We start from the raw sequence: 19,860 nt of genomic DNA, 5'->3' as shown, positions 1-19,860 counted from the left end.
CTGGCTGCAGCTGGAGAGAGAGCAGAAAGCAGCAGTTCCCCCGGGGCAGGGGTCGCCCTAATCCCCCTGAGCTCAAGTTGATTGCATTGTGCCCCTGACTCTGTTTCCCCTGGTTTCAGGTGGGACCGTCCGTCCGTGGAGCCGGCCCCAGGATGCCCCGGGGGTGTGGATGACCAGCCGTGAAGCCCCACCCGGCCCAGGCCCGGATGCCGCCGCCCCGCGAAGACCACTCGCCGAGGGCCGCCAGTGGCCCCGCGCCCTAGTCTCCTGACCCAGGGACCTCGCGCGTGCGGTTCCCGCCTGGCCGCCCCGGGGGAGACGCGGGAGTGAGCTTCCCGACCCGCCCCGCCGAGCGAGGGCGACGGCGCAGGGAGCGGCCCCGGGGGAAGGGGCTCGGGCCGCCTGGAAACATTCTCCCGCAGCGGCTCGGCAGGATGACCAGCCTGTTCCGCCGGAGCAGCAGCGGCGGCGGCGGGGGCGGCGGGGCGCGCGGGGCCGAGGGCAGCGCCGCGGCCGCCGCGCAGGAGCTCAACAACAGCCGGCCCGCGCGCCAGGTGCGCCGCCTCGAGTTCAACCAGGCCATGGACGACTTCAAGACCATGTTCCCCAATATGGATTACGACATCATCGAGTGCGTGCTGCGCGCCAACAGCGGCGCGGTGGACGCCACCATCGACCAGCTGCTGCAGATGAACCTGGAGGCCGGGGGCGGCAGCGTCTACGAGGACAGCTCCGACTCGGAGGACAGCATCCCCGCGGAGGTAGGGGCGCGGCCCGGGAATTCACCAGGAGCTCCAACAACTGTTAGGACCTCTTAGCGGCCTTAGGTTATACCCCTGTCTGGGTTCTAACTAGCAAGCAGCCTTATTTCTCCCAGAGAAACTGTACCCAAGTCAGTCAGTGGACTTATTTTATGGGCAGAAATCATGCAGTCATTCAACAAACACTGAGCACCAACTCAGTGGTGTGCCAGGCACAGTACTAGACTCTAGGTCAGGGGTCATCTGAATCAAGGAGCTTGTTAAAAATGTAGACACCTGGGCCCCACCCCAACACTGAATCCCAGTTCCAGGCTGGAGCCCTCTAGTCTGTATTTTTCAAGAAAGGCTCCTCTCAAACCTCTGGGTATCCACTTTGGCCAAGACAGAAACACAGTCTCTGCCCTCACAGAGCTCACGGTCCAGTGGGGACTAGAGGCAAGAGTCAGGCAATCCCAGTCCTGAGTGGTGAGTGCTATGATGGGAGAAATGGAAGCAGCAGAGAGGAAAAGATGCCTAAGCTGAGACCCAAAGGAAGAGTGAAGAATGAGGGGAAGGGTGTGCAGGCATAGGGAACAGCTTGTGAAAAGGCTCAGAGGTGAAATAGAGCATGAGTAGTTAGGGAACTGGCAGCAGGAGCCTCTGTTAGATTCCTAGAGTCAGCAGGTACCGGGAGGTTGACAAGGCTGCTCGGAAACAGTGGGGCTGTATCCCCAGGGCATGAGGAGCCACGGAGGAGAGCGATGGATCAGACTAGCTAGCTAAAGTCCTCTGATCATGGGGTGATGGAGGCGGTAGTGAGCGCCACCCAAGAGGTTCTCTCCTCTCTCTGGGGAGGTGGCTGGGGGAGAAGTCACCACCCCACTGCATCCAGGCCCACCTGCTGGCCGTGGCCAGTCCTCCCTGGCCCCATCTCAGAGTTCAGCACACGTTTGGACCCCTAGTCTCCACGGGACCTGCGGTGCTGGGCACAGAAGGGACACAGAATCTTTCAGTGCGAGGGTTCCTGCCTGCAGGGGCGTCTGGGACATGAAGATGGAAGGAGCCAGCAGAAGGGGTTTAACTCTGCTCTTCACTGAGTCGCATCCTGCGCCAGGCACCCTCCTACAAGCTTTAGGTGTATCGTCTCTTTCTAATCCTCACGAACTTTGTGAGGTGGCATCATTATTACCCTTATTTACAGTGAGAAAACCTAGACCCAATGTGGCCTCAGAGTCCTTCTCAACACAGCCCTGCAGGCAGCCGCTCTCCATCAATCAGAGTCATCCTGCAGGTCAGAGCCCACTTGATCCTCCTCTCTTAGTGGGTGCTGCCTGAGATTTCTCTCTCCAGGTAGAGGAGCAGCTCTGTGGGCCGTGACATCTGGCTCATCCCTATTTCACTTGCAGCACCCAGGACACTACTGGCACGTAGCAGGCACTCAGGGAGTGTTTGTTAAATGAATAAGTGTTGCTGCTGTCTTTGCACAGCTTTTAGTCCCTTTTCCTGGAAGACCACTCCTGTGATCTGCCTGGATTAGCCAGTGGAGGGAGTTTTGGAAAAACCAGATCCTCTATGTGAAAAGAAGGTGTGAGTGTGAGAGTGTGTGTGTGTGTGTGTGTTTGCAGATACATACTTTAAATGTGAGCTGGAAGGAAAGTTCTCTGTGAACTCTGACCCTTTCTACAGTCTCATTTGTTCTGACAGTCTGGCAGGTAAGATATTTCCTCCTTTGTCCCCGGCACCCACAGCCTGTGAATCTCCACAAGGCTGCACCATCCGCTAGATGGGCCCGCACTGTGTGTGCTTCTGTTTCCCTAAGAATTTTGCTCTCCAGATTGAGCCCCTTCTCAGCACCCCTCCTCGGCTGTTCCCCAGCCCCCCACCTTTAGAGCTCCGCCTGGGCCCATCGGCAGGCAGTTCCTGAGCCAGCGGAAAGTGCTTTGGAAAATTTATGAGCAGCAGCTGGAATGACAATAACTGCTGACTGGAAAAAGCCCCCTCTCTGGGGGCTGATGGATGGTGGGCTGGCCTAAGGGGTATCCTTGCCACGGAGAAATATCTCCTGTCAGATAAATGGCCCAGACCCTGGCCCCGAGAGCACCTGGCAGGCATCCATCACCCACACTGAGTTAAGTCAGGAGGCTGCAGAGCTGACAACTTCAGCACCTTTAGAGCCAGAAGAACCACCTCATTGTGGCTGGTGGAATTGGGGGGAGAGAGGCTGGAGGAGGCCAGAGCATGGCTGAGGGTACTCTGCCCAGAGAAGTGGGATCAGCCTTTCCCAAGCGTGCCTGGCCCGCCGCCTGGCCCCTTGGCGTTTCCCTGTTCTGCTCCAGGAGCCTCTGATGAACGTCTGGTTCGTGCAGCCCCAGGAGGCCACGCTGAGGAGCTGAGAGGGGAGGGGGCTTTCTGGTGCCGCCTCGGAGAATGATCTCCCTGAGTCTGGGGGGCCCACTGCTACAGGCCACAGACGCAGGGAATGCTGAGAAGCTTCCTTCTGGAAACAATTCCTACCGAGCTCTCCCCTCCAACTCACTCAGACCAGCCTCAGTGGGGACAGGCCAGGCCAGCCGCTGAGGGAGCAGAGGCTCAGCCTGGACCGCTGTCCCCCGGTGCTGTCCCGGGCTCGCCAAAGAACAGGAGTGGAGCTTATCGCGATGTTTTTTTTTTCTTGTGGAAATTTGGGGTAAACAGAGCAGTGGCCAGCAAAGCAGCTACACTCTTCTTTTTCTGCAAAGCATCTGTTTAAATACTTTCCGCCTCAAAGGAAAGAACGTTAGTGCATTCCAGGGCGGGAGGCCTCCTTAGGTCAGGCTGGCTGTGTGTACACAGAATGTGGCAGTATGTGTGTGTGTGTATATGTGTGTGCACTCATGCGCATGCTCACTCCTGCGAGTGTCCCTTGCAGGTGTCCCTGTGCATCCCCAGGTGCCTGGGCATGGCTGGGCTCAGGCCAGGCATGTGCCAGTGCAGCCCAGGCTTGCAGAGGCAGAAGCAGGAGTGGGTTAGCAGTGACTTCTGCAAACTCATTTGGGGTTAAAGCATCATGGGGCTTGGGGATTTTGGGGCTGACTGACCGCCTCTGAGCCCTTCCCATGTTCTTTGGTCTTGGAGGAGATGGAAACAGAGCTGGGGAGGAGAGGAGAGGGGAGCAGGAGGCTAAGCTGTAGGCTGGTTGAAGTGCGTGTGACCTGGGATCTCCTGGTCAATGGCCGCCTTCTGCCCCAGACTCCTCTGTGGTCCTCTGGGGAAGGGTCCAGGTCAGTCTGTGTAGCAGGAACCCAAGCCTTTGCCCAGCCTTGGCCTCTTCCTGCCCCTCTTTCTAGCATCTGGATGAAGAAAGGAGTGTAGGAGGGAGAGCAGGCATCCTGGGCACGCCCCTGGCCTCTCCCCTGGCCACTGTCCGCCCTGAGGATCCCGTCTGGGTGTGCAGGCATCGTGCCGCAGGGAGGGACCCTTGATGCAAGACCATGTCCAAGTAGAAGACTCAGTTCTGAAAACAGTGTATGGCTTTTGCCATGCCACTTAGTCAGCCTAGGCCTCAGGTTCTTCATCTGTGAAATGGGGCGGACGATCCACATCCTCCCTGCTAAGTCATTTGAGGTTAAGGTGAGATAATCGACACGGACGTGCTTTGAGAGAGGGTATGAACGACGTTAAAGTTATTTAGCAAAAATAACCCATGTCCAGAAGAGTCCACGCATCATAAGTGTGCAGCTCAGTGAAGTTTCAGCAGCACCTAGGTCAAGAAGCAGCATCTACAGAGCCTGGAGACCCTTGTGCCCCCTGCAGCCTTCCCCACCCCACAGAGGTCACATGGCTCTGCTTCTATCACTGTGCTTTGTCTGGCCTGTTTCGGAACCTCCTTTGGATGGGTAATGCTGCTCCGAACATTCTTCTGGGGACGTGCGCTTTCATGTCTGTTGCGTGTGTTGGAATCGTAGTGGCAGAGGTAGCCGTGCGTTTGGCTTTAGTTTATAAAGCCGAAAGCGTTGCGCAAAGTGGTGGTTGTATCAGTTTACACGCTCCCCAGCAACGCAGAGTTCCCGCGCTGCACCTCCTCGGCCATGCTTGATTTCATCTGAATGTTACTGACATTCAAGGAAGGATTGTTAATATTTCTTTCTTTATTGCCTCTGATCTAGATCCTGGAAAGGACTTTGGAACCTGATAGCTCCGATGAAGAGCCGCCCCCTGTGTACTCCCCACCGGCCTACCACATGCACATGTTCGACAGGCCTTACCCTCTGGCCCCCCCCACCCCGCCTCCCCGGTGAGAGTCCACCTCCTTTCAGAGCGCAGGGCGGTGGAGAAGGGGATCGGGGTTGGGGTTGAATACAAACACAGTGGGAAACTTGCCTGGACCCCTCAGTATATTATTACACCAAAAAAAGACTTCTATTGCAGCAAGAGACATTTTAGCTAGATAACAAGGAGAACTTTCAAAATGTAAGGATCGCAAGAATAAAGGTTCACTAAATTCCCACTCTAGGTGCTGAACACCTTACAGGACACTGAGTTCAATACAATAAGGCTCGGCCTCTGCTTTCCGGGAGCTTAGAGTTAAGGGACATGCAGAGTGGGAATGACAAACTCATGGAACGTGTACTGACACTTCCCCTCTCGAGCCCACGCAAACAGTACTGATTGATCACTGTACTCTTTCCTGCTGACTCGAGACGGAACCTCAGAATCCTCCTCAACACAGCACTCCCAACAGTCATCAGTAATTGATGGAATGGTATCTATTTGCCATCCCTGGTCTAGAGATGCCGGGAGGATTTTTAAGCAATGGGAGCAAGTCTCTTCTTCTGGGATAGTTGGACAGCTAGAGGCAGGCAAATAGACTGCTAGGTCCCCAGAGACTTCTTCCAGGTCAGGGACTCTGTAATTTGGAAGTTTAAAGTGAAGCTGGTTGCCAGCCAGTTCCCATGGGTCTCTGAGGTGCTGGCTTCCTGTGCCCCCTGTTTGTGGTGGGGCTGCAGGAGCCCGGGTGCCTCTTTGTCCTCGAGCCACTGTTCCTTCGAATGACTCTGGCCGGGGGTGGTAATGATGGGTCAGGGGGCTTGTTCCAGTGGCTCCTTCCTTCTGGGGATCTTGGGAGCCCCAGACAGGGGCAGTGGAGGATGCTGTTGTCATCCAGGCGTAGGTCAGAAGAACAGCTACGATTTACAAAGCGCCTTCGAATGCCAGAAATGTTCGAGGTCCTGGATCTACACCAGCACATTCCAATCACCTAACAACTTGCGAGGGAGGCACTGTGGTCATCCCCACTTTCCAGTGGAGGAATCCTAGCCTCCGAGAGGTCTCGTAACTTCCCCAAGACCTCAGAGCTGGGATTTAACCGAGATCATTCTGACTCCAAAGCCAGTGCTCTTCACTGCTGTGTCCTTCACATGCCTAAGGAGACAAGTCTCTGTGCTTGCAGCTCCGGGAGCTAAAGGAGGCCCCAAAGTTATGGGGGGAGCGGGGGAGGGGCAGTGTTTCAAGGCAGGGACAGGAGCAGAGCTGGGGGGGGGGTCCTTCCTTTATCACAGGTGGCACCAGGAGGCTGTCATGGTAATAGTGGGAGGCAGGGAGTGAGTGGGTGGGTCTGGATGAGGCCTTGGCAGGACTTGCGGCCGGAATGGGTCACAGAGCCCAGGGCCAAATGGTTTTCCTTTGACTTATGTTTTTAATATCCTAAGATATTTTTACAAAAACCTCAGTTTCTGTTAGGCAGAATAGTTCTGCCTATTTTTCAGGAGGGAAAACTGAGGCTGTAAGAGACAGAATCCCAGTGTAAACCTGGCCTGGCTACGCTGGCCACATCCTTACTCCCCTCTGGCTGGGTGTTCAGCTGCTGTGGCTGGGGTGGGGCCTTGGGCAGGGGGAGTGCACCCAGTGATGGGAGCTCCAGTTGGGGGCAAGGTGACCTCAGCACTAGACCTAGGCTCAGGAGGCCTCGTTCACAGCCTGTGACTTTGGACAAGTTATTGCCCTTGCCTGAGGTTCAGGGGCCTGACTCAGAAATGAAGGCTTTGCTGGGCTGGGGGTGGATGTAGGAAGAAAACTTGAGTTGTGAGTCAGACAGAAGCAGAGTACTCTCCCCATCCCCTTCCTTCAGCTGCCTAACTTCTGATTCTTTAGGTACCTTTGCTGTGTGGCCGTTGGCTCACTGCTAAACCTCTCTGAGCTTCATTTGCCTCATCTGTGAAATGGGAATACTAATCCCTGCCTCAGCACTGTTGGGAGGATTGAATGAGATGTTGTGTGTGGAGCACTTAGTGCAGTCCAGGTATGGCCCAGACCTGCCATCAATGGTTTACTGCTCCTTCTACCCCAGGGCTGCTTGGCTGGCCTCGGAGGTCAGCTCTAACATTGAACATTGAGACCAGTGGTGAGGCTCCCCTCAGAGACCAGTGTTCACAAGAGGCAGGGCCAGCCTCTGAGCACATGCCTCTTTACCCCAGGATGGCCCTGCTTGGCCCAGATCCACCCCAAGCCACTTCCAGGGCCTCACTCAGTCTCTCCATCCAGGACGTTCATTTCCAGCATTTATTGAGTCACCTGCAATATGTGTGATGTGGAGATGAACACAGGGACCTTGTATTCATTGGGTTGAATACCAAGGAGCCTCCAAGGAGATCAGAGTCTGGGGGAGGCATAGACACAGGCAAGGCAGCCTAGAGGAAGTGAGGTCCAAGCTGTGACCTGGTGAAGAAGGAGGGCGTTCCAGGCAAAGGAGACAGCATGTGCAAAGGCCTGGAGGCAGGAAAGAGGGGACCACCTGGGGTGCTCCAGGAAGTATGGAATGGCTGGTGAGGCTGAAGAGGCCAGTAGATCATGGGGGGCCTCGTGGGTCCTCCAAGGAGTTTGACCTTATCCTGCAGCCAGCAGGTTAAACTAGAGAGTGATGTGACCAGGTTAGTGTTTTGGAATCTCCTCTGGCTACTGGGGGAGATCAGATTTGAGTAGGGGGTTCAGGGAGGAATGGCCTGGTACCCTTCTGCCACCTCCAGTCACTGGGGTGCCTGTGAGACTGCAGATGGGCCGAGTTTGGGAGCGTGCCCCACGGGGACACAGAGAGGCAGGGTGATCCCAGGGGAGTGTGCCTGGAAAGCCAGGGTCCCTGGGCCCAGGGTTTGCCTGGATGATCTGTGGACCCCGAGACAGGGCCTGACCCCATTTGCACCTCACTGTCCAGTCTTTACCAAAAGTCCTGCCTGGAAGGTTTGTCTCTGAAATCCTTCTGGGGTCTGATGTCCCGTGGTAAACCTGGGGCTCTGATGGGGTGTGAAGTTCTAGTTTTGGGGTCCAGGGGCAGAGGCTCTGGGCCGCAGAGCCTCCCCAGCCTTCTCTCTCCTTCCCCTCCCCCAGCCTGTCCTTCCCTCCATCTGCTGAATGGAAGACCGGCTCTGAAACTCAGAGGTGCCCCTCCGCACGGGCCACCTGCTGTTTTTCCGCTGAAATTACAGCCTTGGAAGTTTTTTATTTGCCTCTCAGCTCATTTCTGACATTCCTTTCCGACCACAATGGAGTTGCCTGGGCCGCCTGGGCTCCGGGGGGGCCCCCCTGGCTCTCGCAGCTGCGGGCTGACCTCATCTCCGCCTGGTGCCAAGGCAAGGGGCCGGGAGGGGGCTGGGGTTGTCCTTCCTCCAGGACCACGGGCCCAGCAGCAAGGGGAACTTGGCTGAGGACGGGGCCTTCCGATCCTTGTCCCACTCCCCACTTGGGTTCTCAGTAACAAATGGCTGGAGGCGTCCAAATGCAATACCGGGGCTCTCCCCGTGAAGCTCTGCTGGGTGGCTCTGGGTGTGGCTGAGTTGGAGTGGGCACCCGTGTCCCAGACGAAGACCCTGAAGCCCGAGGAAGGGTGGTGACCCTGAGAGAATTCTCCGTGCTGGTCTGCAAGTCCCTGAGAGCTGGGCATCCCCTCGCCTGCCCTCAGGCCCTTGGAGAAAAACGCAGCTTCCAAGAGTCACGGAAGGCGGCAGAGTGATGTAGAGAGAAATTTGCCCAGGAATCAGAGTCCCGGGTTGTGATGCAAGCTCTTCTGGGGACCATTCCCTCATCGGTACCGCGAGAGGGTGGGCGGGGCGCGCCGGGTTTCCCTTGGCTCCAGTCTGCGTGCGCTGCGCTCCCACCGTGCTCTTAGCAGCTTGTTAGCCCGTCTGCTGCCGCCCCCGTCCCTCCCCCTCGCCCCCGCCAGGCCACCCGCCCAAAATAGAAAAGGAAAGGAAGTTATTTCCATAGTCAGCGGCAGCCCGGAAAAGCTCCCCTCCAGTGAGGGGGCGGGCGGGATTCCTGGAGCTGGAGGCCAAATCAAAGCCAGGCCGAGAGCGAGAGTGGCCCCCACCGCCCCCGGCCCTCGGCTGCCTTCTGTGTGTGTCATTTCCCTGATTCAGCAGAACACGTGTCCTGCGGTTGCCACGCTGCAGGCTGCCCAGGAGCTGTGGGGAGCTCCTGGCCGGGCCCCAGGCTGCCCTCAGGCCCGGGAAGGCAGGCCTGCAGCCTGGGGGTCAGGCAGGGCGTGTGCCACCGCCTCTCCGCCTCTCCTCCCACCTCGCCGGCGGCCGCTGCCCGGGCCCAGACCCCTCCGGGGCACCTTACCTCTGAAGAGTGGCTCCTGAGTGCCCCCTGGACACAGACCCCTCGCACTCCCACGCGGCAGTGTGCCTTTTCAGAACGCCGTTCCGCACAGCCTCCTGAGGGGCTCCCACCTGCGTCGGCAGAGAGGCAGCAGTTTCTAGATGAGGAAACTGAGCCCCAGCCCAGAGCAGGGTCTTGCCCAGGACCACCCTCCTGGCTGGTGGCTGAGCCAGAACTGGAGCCTGGATCCGCTCTACTCTCTCTAGGGATCCTGGCGTCCCCCTGTTCCCCCACCCCAGCAAACCAACATTTGGGCAGGCTGTCCTGTTGGTGGCTTATGGGTCTATTCATATTACCTGTTATTCATCAGCCATGAGCTCACTGTGCCGGGTGCTAGGATATAAGGACGAAAGGCTATGACCCCTGCTGTCTTTAGAGGACTCTCATAAACATCGACTTCTCAGGCCACAGTGCCCAATGTGAGTGCCATGAGCACCATGGGCAGAGAGGGCTCTAGGCCTCGGGACCTTGAGGGCACTGAGCGGTTGGAGATGGGTGGAACTCGGGTGCAGCAGGAACCCAGGCCAGGGGCCAGGGGCTGGGGTCAGCCAGGCCTGATTGAGAAGATGAGCTGGAGCACCGGGCCTTTGTCCTGGAGGCAGGGGAGGCCATGGGAAGCTTCAGAGCCGAGCCCCATTCTGAGCAGGATCCTGGTGCGATGGGCAGGGACACCTGTGTGTGGGCCTGACTTCCCTCCTCGTTGTCTCCTCTCACCCCCCAGCATCGATGTCCTGGGCTCTGGACCCCCTTTGAGCCAGAGGCGCTATCGAAACTGGAACCCACCACTGCTGGGCAACCTCCCCGATGACTTTCTCCGCATCCTGCCCCAGCAGCTGGATAGCATACAGGTAAGGGGGCTGCCTCCCACCTGCCTGTCAGCGTCTCTGCTTGCCCACATGGTTTGTGCTAGCCAGTTTCACTTCCTGATGGTTAAGCCCAGGCTGAGCTATTTCTGTTGCCCCGGGTTTGCAGGGAAAGAATACTGAACCAAAAGGCCCATTCTGTCTGGGTCTAGAGGTCTCCTGTTGGGAGGTGACAGCCCTGAAGACTCTCTGGCTGCACCATCGCCCCTGGCTGGAGGGAGGTGGGCATGGGGGCAACCAACAGCACAGGGTGGCAGCACCTTCCTTCCCTGCCCTGGGAAAGGGCCAGAGGGCTTCTCCCCAGATGCTGGTATGTCCCAAGGGGCCTTGGCAGGAGCGGGGGTCTCAACCTGAGTACAGGCAGAGTTTTGAGTTTGGGAATCCATGTGTTGGCTGTTGAGCTATTTGCAGGTCACTTTTCAGGACTGTCCAGGTTGTAGATGAAGGGATGGGGTGGTCCAAGGGGCAGGAAAAACAACTTTTAAGTCCTTGCTGCTTCCCCAGCAGAGAGAGCTCTGGCCTGTGCAGTTGGATTTTGGCTGACGACTAGCTCCCGCTAGGAGGTGCAGGCCGCAGGGTGAGGCTAGAGGATCCTGGGAAGGGACGTGTGTACACCCAGGTGTGCATGGATGTTTGTGGGTAGCCATTCAGCATGCTTGCTCCCCTCCTCAGGGTAACCTCGGGGGCTCCAAGCCCGTGAGCGGAGAGGGAGGCCTACCCCCTGCAGCCGGACCTGGGCCCCGGGACCAGGAGAGCCGCTGGAAGCAGTACCTGGAGGACGAGAGGGTCGCGCTCTTCCTGCAGAACGAGGAGTTCATGAAGGAGCTGCAGCGCAACCGCGACTTCCTCCTCGCCCTGGAGAGAGGTGGCGCACCGGGTGGGGCGCCGCGGCCACTCTTCTGGCTGAAGAAGGCAGTTGGTGTTGGCTTTAGCCTTGGGGCTCAGAAGGGGCACTGAACTGGAGACTAAGGGTGGCCTTTGTCCTGTTGAGACACAGTTCTCCCCAAGTTATCCTTGTGGGAACCCCAGAATGCCGCCAACGGGGCCCCGAGTCACCAGCCACCCCTTCTGCTTCCCCTGGGACTCAGAGAAGCAGGGGTATGTCCCCTTAGGCTCTCTCCTTCCCCCTGCACATCTGCTCTGTGCCAGGTACTGGCCTTGGCATGACGTGTCTGGAGCTCCAGGAACAGAGTGACTGTGTCCAGGGGTTTAAGCAGACATTGGAGCTGGGACTCTTGAGTTTTTGGGGGGTTTGGGTTGTCTTTGGGCCTGGAACCCTGCTCTCCAGCCTGGCTGCCTTTCCCCTTCAGGATGGGAGTGTGTTTGGGGTGGGGTACAGTGAGAGAGCTGTGGGGGGGTCTGTCTTGTGAGGGTCACAGTGTGTGTATATTTGTGTGTGTGTGTGTGTGTGCGTATGTGTGACTGACAGCGGGGGGCGAGGGAGCAAGGTGTGCAGGGAGAAGGCTGGCCCTAGCTCTGCAGCAAAGGTGCTGCAGGGCTCGGGGCCTTTCCATTTAAAGGAGGGGCTGGGCTATAGGGCCCCTGAGGGTCCTTCTAACTCTGACATTCTGACATCCCAGGTGCTCGTCAGGGCAGTAGTTTCTATGACATCGCTTGTGTGTGCACATATTTTCTGTGTGCTCGTGTGCGACTGTGGGGATTTGCCCTCCAACACTGTCCTGTGTCTCAGCCCAGGAACTAATTTCCCTGCCCGGAATGTGGTCCTTTTCCAGATCGATTGAAATACGAGTCCCAGAAATCCAAATCCAGCAGCACAGCTGTGGGCAACGACTTTGGCTTTCCATCTCCTGCCCCAGGTAACTGTGCCCTTCCTGGGGGAGAAGCCTGGAGGGTGTAGGGGCCCACACCCGGCTGTGCTCTGTGTATTTGGAGTTTGGGGGTAAAAGGAGGAAATAAGCTTGAGGGGAGGTTCTGCCCCTACCACACTCTCCCCGGAGTGAGAGGTCCCTCCTCTTAGCAGCCCTGGGTTCTTACCTACTCAGCTGGCGCTCGAGCCCACCGCTGGGATTGGCAGGAGGCTGGCTGACTCCTTAGAGGTGACTGGAGCATGGGCAAGAAGGGGACACACATCACACCGTATAATGTCCCATGGGGTGGGAGGGACTGGGAGACTTAGACAGCTTGGTCTCTGCCCTGGGGAGCTGAGGGTCTTGTGGGGAATGCAGGAGCTACATCCAAGAAATAGGTAGAGTGGACCAGCAAAGCTGAGGACACACTCGTTGACGATAGCAAGCACATGGCGAGGAGAAGGGCAGGATGCCTCTGGGGAGGGTTCCCTCATTCATTCGCTCAGTATCTGGGGAATATCTGCCGTGGGCAAGGCCCTGCCCTAGTGTTGGAGGAAGAGAATTTTGAGCTTCATGTACAAGATGGTGAGAAGCAAGAATTGCATCAAAACAGGGTCAGGGGTCGACAGCAGGCTGTTGAGATGCATAGATGAGGGTTGAGCTGGAGTTGGGAACGTGGGGCCGAGAGGTCCAGAAAGGCCCGGGTTTCACACTCGCCATCTGGTCTCTGCCTATACGTGTGCATAGTGGCCCCTAGTCAGTCAGTGCCCTTCACACACACACAGGCTGCCTGCCTCAGAGAACGAATCAGCCCCAAACAGACCTTACATGGCACGGTGGAGTGAGGGTGGGGGAACAGAAGGATGAGGAGCTCAGCTGATCCTGGCTCGAGGAGAGAAAATCCCGTGGAACTGATTCATAAGCAGCGGGCTGGGAGCCTAGGCCCCACCAGAAGTGCATCTGGGGATTTTAAGGACAGCCTCTTGTCCTTGATCCTGAATTAACTGTAGACACCAGGGCTGCTGAGATGGATCAGAATGACTCACAGGGGACTTAGCAGGCAAGGTGACTCGGGATTAGCTGAGTTGCTGGGTGGAGAGCAGGGGCTTTAGAAGAGCAGAGAGAGACCCGAATGGGTGCTGAGTGAGCGGGGACACTGGGTGACTGACTGGGTTCGGACTTGGGGACCAGCCCCATTCTCATTCTCACTCATTGTCTAACAAGGCAGAAGCTCTGCCTCGGGGCAGTAATGGAGGGGGCTGGCCCTGGAAGGAAGGGGACAGGAATCGCCAGGGGCAGGCGAGGGCCTGCTCTGTGCCCCACACCTTCCTTCCATCCCCCTCATTAACTCTCCCACCATGTAGGGATGCAGACCAGGCAGCCTCGTGCTGGTGAATGTTTAACAGTGGGTCGGGGTGCAGGGGAAGCCCCAGTGCTCCGTGTCTGGTGACTTCCGTGGTGTAAATACTCCCATCACGGCTGATTTCAAGCTACCAATGCGACTTCATGGAACAGGGAGTTGGTCAGAGAAGCAGAGCCTGGAGCCCATGTGAGTGGCTTCTCTGCACACACAGCTGACCACAGGACTGTCCCTCTTTCTACAGAGGGGGAAAGCGAGGCTCGGGTGGGAAAAGAAATGCTCCTCGAACTCCGAGCATCATCCTTGCTTTGAGCTCCCTCCTGGTCAGGGAAGAAGCCTGCTCTTTGCTTCCTCCCTCAGATGGAAGGGTACGGCTGAACCCCTGTCCTGCGGGGACAGCCCTGACCCACTTCCTGAGGCCTTGGGCCGCCACCCTTCCTCGCTTCCTGGCCCTCAGAGGTGTCTCCCCCTTCCAGGAACCGGCGACGCCAACCCCGCTGTGTCTGAAGATGCCTTATTCAGGGACAAGTTGAAACACATGGGAAAATGTGAGTCAAGCTGATGTCCCCCTCCCCAACTCTTCTAAGACAGGCCCTGGGGCCTCATGGGAGGGAGGGAGCCACCCAGAATTTTTAATGCAGCTGACTCTTGGTGAACCGAAGTGACATTTTAATCGCAGGCTGGCTCCCTCAGCCTTCCTGCCTCACTTCCCTCTGCAGCTGAGTCTGGATACAAATTAAGTTTTAAATCCTCTCGAGCCAGCTGTCTGCAGAAGAATAATGTGCTGCCCTCCACCCCCAACCCCCCTTTTAGTGTTCTCTATGGCTTGAAGGGGCTTGGCTGGGCCTGATCCAGCGGGGAGGCCTTCACTAAGCCCACTTTCTGCGGGCGGTCCCACAAAGTCCCAACGGGCCATCCCAAACCAACTCCCGCCCCCTAGCCCCCCGCCTGACACACAACCATGTGTGAATGAACCTGCCATCCTTTCAGGCTCCATTTCAGGGAAAATCTTGGATTAGTTTTGGAAATCCCAGAACCAACTCAGGAGGTGGCAAGGGGAGCGGGAAGGCGGCAGGAAAGAAAGCCAAGATGTGTCGTTGTCTGTTGTAGCTGGATAGGAATACCCGGATCTCTGGCTGCCAGCCACGGTCCCTGGTCTGGCTCTCCATGGCCTCTGCTGCCCCTGCAGGCCGACCCAGGATGGCAGCCTCCTTGCCCCGGGGCACGAGCCTGGCCCGTGTCCCCAATTCCTGTCACGTCACCTGCTCCCTGGGTTCCCAAGCCAGCCTGCCCACCTGCCCCCACCCTGGGGGGCCTGCCCCAGCCTTGGGGGGCAGCTACCTAGTGCCCAGGCTGCTGGCTCACAGGTCTGTCTGCCCCCAGCCACCCGGAGGAAGCTGTTTGAACTGGCCAGGGCCTTCTCGGAGAAGACCAAGATGAGGAAGTCAAAGAGGAAACACTTGTCGAAGCATCAGTCGTATCCTTTCCAGCCTGGCACTGGGAGGGGTGGGGGACGCTAAGGGCACCGAGGCAGTGGGCTGGGCTCCCTGAGGCTGCACCCTCCCCCAGGAGTCGGACCAGGCTCTGAGGCCCTCTCCTCTCCTCCGTGAGCCCTGCTGCGAATCTGCTGCCCCCTCTCTCAGTGCCAATCTCGCCCTCCACGACCAGGCCTGGGGAGTGGGCCAGCGTCTGCTGTCTTCCTTCTGTAGGCTCAGAAGTTGTCCTACAACTTTTCAACTTTTTGTCTGGAGTAAACTGCATCTTGGGAGAAAACTTGCTCTCCGATCAGAATCAGCAAACCTTTCCCTCATTTCTCTAGTGTAGCTCATCGACAGATCTTTCCACCTCCTCATCTCAAGCATTTTTGCCCTGACTTTCAGTTCCTTAAGTAAAATAAGGTTTTCCACATTTTTACTCAGACTCCCATCCATGCTCGTCAAACAGGGCCCCAGGATATCAGAAGCTGAACAGCCAAAGAACAGGGAGAAAGTCGCTTCTCTGTCCCCAGGATGGGAGTGGAGTGAGAGAGTCAGGACCTGGCTGCTCAGTTGAGCCCAAGAAAAGGAGGCTGGGGGAGGCATTGGGAGGCTGGGGGATAAGGCTGGTATGGCAGAAGCCTCCTGAGCTTGGAGTGGGTGGTGGAGGGCTAGGGGCAGGGAGTGGGAAGACTATGGCAGTGCCCACCCATCCCTGGAAAGTTTTCCTGAATGGCCGGGCAGGCTGGGGGCTGCAGTGTCAACAGCCAATCTCCTGGACGACGTGGAGGGCCACACGTGTGGTGAGGCGGGGGAGTGGGAAGCTTGAGCTCTAAGTTGCCTGTGATGGGTGGCTGTCCATGAGGAGGGCCTGGATATTGCATAAGTGGACCCAACTTGTTGGGGAGGGAGCACTTAATCTGGGGGACATGTCAAGGGTTGCTGGGCAGGTGACCTAAAGAAATGGGTCCTCCCACTTGGTCCATATTGCCTCTCCCTTCCTTCTGCCCCTGACAGGGGGCCCCAGCCACACCTCCACTAGATCTCTATCTGGAGCGCAAAGTACCACGTGCTGTTTCTGGGGAATATTCTCTGGAATGTGAGGGGACAGACAGCCCTATCCACATGGAGGGGCCTCACCTTGAGAGCCAAGCACTAGGCAGGTTCAGTCTCTGGGCCCAGAGGTCTGTCAGCGATCATCCGGCCCCTCCCAAAGGCTACACAGGCCAGAAGAGGCTGCCTTGGACCCTACCAAGCCCACAGCCAGACCCTGAGCCTCATGCCTCAGAGCAGAGGGGCCCTTTGGTGGTCAGGAGGCATCCAGAAGCAAGGGCTGGAAGGGCCTTGGAGGTCATCTGGATAGTCCAACTTCCCCATCCCATTTTATAGACGAGGAAACCAAGGGAAGAACTTGTTGAAAATCTCAGAGCTCAGTCATGGAGCCAGGCCAGCACCCAGCTGTCCTAACCCCCACAGTGCCCTGCTGCCTCTCACCAGACCCACGTATCACCCCCTGGGATCAGCATGTGCACCAGCAAAGAGAGGGCATGGAGAGAGTTGGGTCAGCTTTCTTGCCCAGCTTGGGGGACATGCTGGCGCGAGGCTCTGCAGGGTGGATGATGAGGCAGCTTCTCTCTGCCTTTCAGATGAAGACTTCCGGGGAAGGCAACAGGAGGCGCCCAAGGTGGAGGAAGCCGTAAGGGAAAGACAGTAAGAGGTAAGGCCTGAGCCACAGCGGCCTCGGGCCGGGCCTGCCGGGCCCCACACGCCAGGGGGCTTCCCGGGGTCTAGCAGCATTGGGCTCAGGCAACTGGTTAGCGCAGGCCCTGGGTTTCTTCCTTCATAGTTGTGGCAGGGGATGCGGGCTTCTCTGCATGCAAACTAGGCTTTGCGTTTCTTTGACTTGATTATTTATTCATTTGACAGAAGATAATCACACCTGCCTATGCCAGATGCTGGGAACAGGAAAAAAAAAAAAATCAGCTTTGACCTTGAATAGTTTACAGCCCAGTTGAGAAGACAGTCCAGGACACACACAGCACACTAAGGAGACAATTTAAGACAAGCTGAGATGGCTTCACCCGGGTGTGCACACACAGAACTCTCCCATTGCCTGCTTGGGTCGGGTGGCAATCGCCCCTCTCAAGGCAGCTCTGGTTCTGGCTGCAGCCCTGGGCCCCCAGGCTGCTTTCCTCCTCTTCCTGTGCATCCCCGGGGGAGAAACAGGCAATGTCAACACCTCCTCCAGGACTCAGTCACACTTGTCCCTTCTCCAGCCCCTCCCCCCATCAGGAAGCTTCCAGCTGGCCCTTCCCCCAGCCGCTGTCCTGATCCCAGTGGTCAGCATCTACAGTGCTTTCTTGAGCTGACAGTGTGGCAGGTACAGCCCTCTTTCAGACTATGGAGAAATATTTGCTACCCTCAGGATACTTGTAATGGAGGTGAGATAAACCAGGGCACTGAGGACACAGCCAGGGAGGATACAAGTGCCCTCTCTCCTCAGCCTGGGCGCTGGCCATCACGTCACCTCTGTTGACTCCTTGCCACATCTTCCACCAGACACTTCCAGATCCCTTCTGTTCTCTCAGGCTTTTTTCACCCGAGGAGCTACACCCACGCTTCTCACTTCTCTGGAATGCTCACATAAAGCCAGCCAGGAGACAGGCTCCCCCTCCCCCTCAGGGTTGCTGCCATCTCCTTCCCACTGGTCCCTGGGGAAAATGTATCCAGCCCAAAGCCACCCCATATCAGGACTTGGCTCATCATTTATTTCACTCCTGAGTCTTCCAGCGTTTCCCTTTCCAGCTCTTTCCTCAAATCTACATCCTCCTCCTCCCCCTCTTAAAAACCAAGAGTCCTCGATATTTTCCTTCAACATCCAACTTGCAAAAAGGTAGCATCCTCCTTCACCCATTGCAGGCTGGCAGTCCTTCCCTCACTCCCAGATTGACTCAAGAAAGGCACCCACCAGCGCCAGGGCCTTTTGCTGCTCTGCATCCTCTGGTGCTCTCTTCTGCACACCATACCCATCATCTGGAGACTGCCCTCCTTTGGCTCCTGTGGCCCCAGGAATCCTGCGCCTCCTTGCTCTCTGCTGTTTATTCCTGTGTGCTTTCTGGATGCTCCTCCACTCCCTCAATCCGGGCTCTCCCCGCAGCTCTGCCCTTGACCCTGTCCAAAGTCTTCTCACTGCCCTCTCTCGTTAGCGGTGCCACCACCCTCTTTTACAGCATCAGCAATACTTCTGTGCAGTTGGCTCCAGAATGTGAACTGCCATCTCAGTCAGTCCTCCAAGTCTGCTCTGTATCCCCAGCTGCACCCATGATTGTCTTTTGAGCCCTGGATGTCAACTCACTGAAAGCCAGACAGTCGTCCTGACTTCCCCGTTTCAGTTCTCTTCCTTATTCCTTCCATCACTGCCCTGGGAGACTCATCAGCTGGCTGACAGTGGCTGGGCTCCTCACCGTCCCTCCTCTGCTCACCCCGTCACCCTATGCTTTACTTCCATTTCTTCCTTGCTCTCAGAATGGGGCTTCTGAGTAAAGGCATATGAACTCCTCAGCCTGGTGTAGGGCCCACCAAGTTCTGAACTCAGTTTACTTTTCTGCCCCTACAGATGCCCTTGGTCTAGCGCAGCTGAGCTGCCACTGTACCAGAACGGACCAGCCAGTGCCCCACCTCTCAGCCCTTCCCAGACAGCTTCTGCCACCTGGAATTCCAGCTTCCCCACTCCATCTCTAGCTGCCAGAGTCCCTGCTGTTTCTAGGAGCTTGGACTGGGGGGAGGTGACCCCAGGCAGAGTGCCAAGGCTGACACAGAGTCCTTGGAGGAAAGAGAGGGCTCCTTTCTTTGGTAGCTTCTGCCTAAACCCCTCTTGCCAGGAACCAGTGATGAGGAAACACCCCTGGGCTCCACTGAAAAAGACTTCTTCCATCCTTTTTCCCTACCAGATGCCAGCAGTTCCTCCTTGCCGGAGAAGATCTGACCCGGCAGAGGCAGCCGGAGAGCAAAACCAGCCCCCAGCTGAAGAGCCAGCTGCAGCTGGACCGATGGTGCTTGAGTGCCGAGGCCCAGGGATTCTCCGGCCACAGTCCAGCCCAGCCACTGCCACTGCCACTTTCCATGGGACTTGGAACTTCGGAGCTGTGTGCTGTGACTGGATGAAGGACCTGGGGGGCGGCAGCCATCGACAGCCCCTTTTGTAGCCAGGCTGTTCTATGGGCAATGAGTGGAAATGCAGGATCCAACCTCCAACCCTCCTTCTTAAAAAAAAAAAAAAAAAAGTCCCAGAAAACAGGCAAAAATTGGAGTGCCCGAAAGGGCAGGATGACCCTACCAGAGGCTCTTTTGCCTGAAGGTAGAGCCCCTGCCCTTGCCCATCTCTCCTGCTGAGCCACGGACACCGCCTGGTCCCCACCCCTGACCCCAGCACCCTCTGGGCACCTTGGGCCCTTTATTCCCACGGCCTCCTGCATCTCAGCCTTTCCTGGGGCCGCTAACCCTCAGCACAACCCCTGCACAGAGCTCTTGGTGGGGGAGCCCTGGGCAGTCACTTGGGCTCCCTCTGAGGAGTGATGGGCCCCCGAAGAGAGGTATCTGCTGACTGCCCTGCCTGGGCCCCTCTGGCTGCCTCCGTTAGGGGCTGGCTAGGGCCCCCAGCAGGGATGGGGAGGGTGGCCACCCCGGAGCTGGAGGACTTTGGCTAGGCAGGGGGAGTCTTTGGCAGAAGACAAAAGCCAGTTCTGGATGGGACCTTGAAGTCACACAACAGTGAGGGCTCACAGGAGCTCTGACCCCCCCCTGGCTGGACTAGAAGTTCTTCTGCCACTAAGGGTGGGCAGCAGCGGGTTCTGAAGTGACCCTGGGGAAGGTGCAGGACTGAGAAGCAAGGTGAAGAGGCTGCCAGCCTGGGTGGGAGGCCTGGGGCAGAAGGGCTTGCTGGGTGCCCCTTGCCGAGAGAGCGCGACAAGGTGAAAGATCCGA

The 19,860-nt window shown here is 57.4% G+C and overlaps 1 protein-coding gene across 2 annotated transcripts in view; it reads left to right on the top strand.

Annotated features, from left to right (window-relative positions):
- CUEDC1 (CUE domain containing 1) overlaps window positions 1-19,215 on the top strand; it is a 74,401-nt gene extending 55,186 nt beyond the window's left edge. Inside the window, exons 2-11 of one of the 2 annotated variants that reach the window (XM_070226378.1) lie at window positions 120-761; window positions 4,886-5,013; window positions 10,093-10,219; window positions 10,907-11,099; window positions 11,968-12,051; window positions 13,879-13,950; window positions 14,786-14,879; window positions 15,622-15,680; window positions 16,524-16,594; window positions 18,828-19,215. In XM_070226378.1, coding sequence (XP_070082479.1) covers window positions 435-761; window positions 4,886-5,013; window positions 10,093-10,219; window positions 10,907-11,099; window positions 11,968-12,051; window positions 13,879-13,950; window positions 14,786-14,879; window positions 15,622-15,680; window positions 16,524-16,591 — 1,152 coding nt within the window. In that variant the 5' untranslated portion in view covers window positions 120-434 and the 3' untranslated portion in view covers window positions 16,592-16,594; window positions 18,828-19,215. Of the gene's footprint in view, window positions 1-119; window positions 762-4,885; window positions 5,014-10,092; window positions 10,220-10,906; window positions 11,112-11,967; window positions 12,052-13,878; window positions 13,951-14,785; window positions 14,880-15,621; window positions 15,681-16,523; window positions 16,595-18,827 lie in introns of those variants that run through there. The other variant, XM_023652860.2, reaches the window with a different exon arrangement.
- Window positions 19,216-19,860: the final 645 nt, after the last annotated feature.

The sequence above is a fragment of the Equus caballus genome, chromosome 11, assembly GCF_041296265.1.
Source record: "Equus caballus isolate H_3958 breed thoroughbred chromosome 11, TB-T2T, whole genome shotgun sequence".
Taxonomy (NCBI): domain Eukaryota; kingdom Metazoa; phylum Chordata; class Mammalia; order Perissodactyla; family Equidae; genus Equus; species Equus caballus.
The sequence above is the reverse complement of the archived record's forward strand: the minus strand, read 5'-3'. Positions and strand labels throughout refer to the sequence as shown.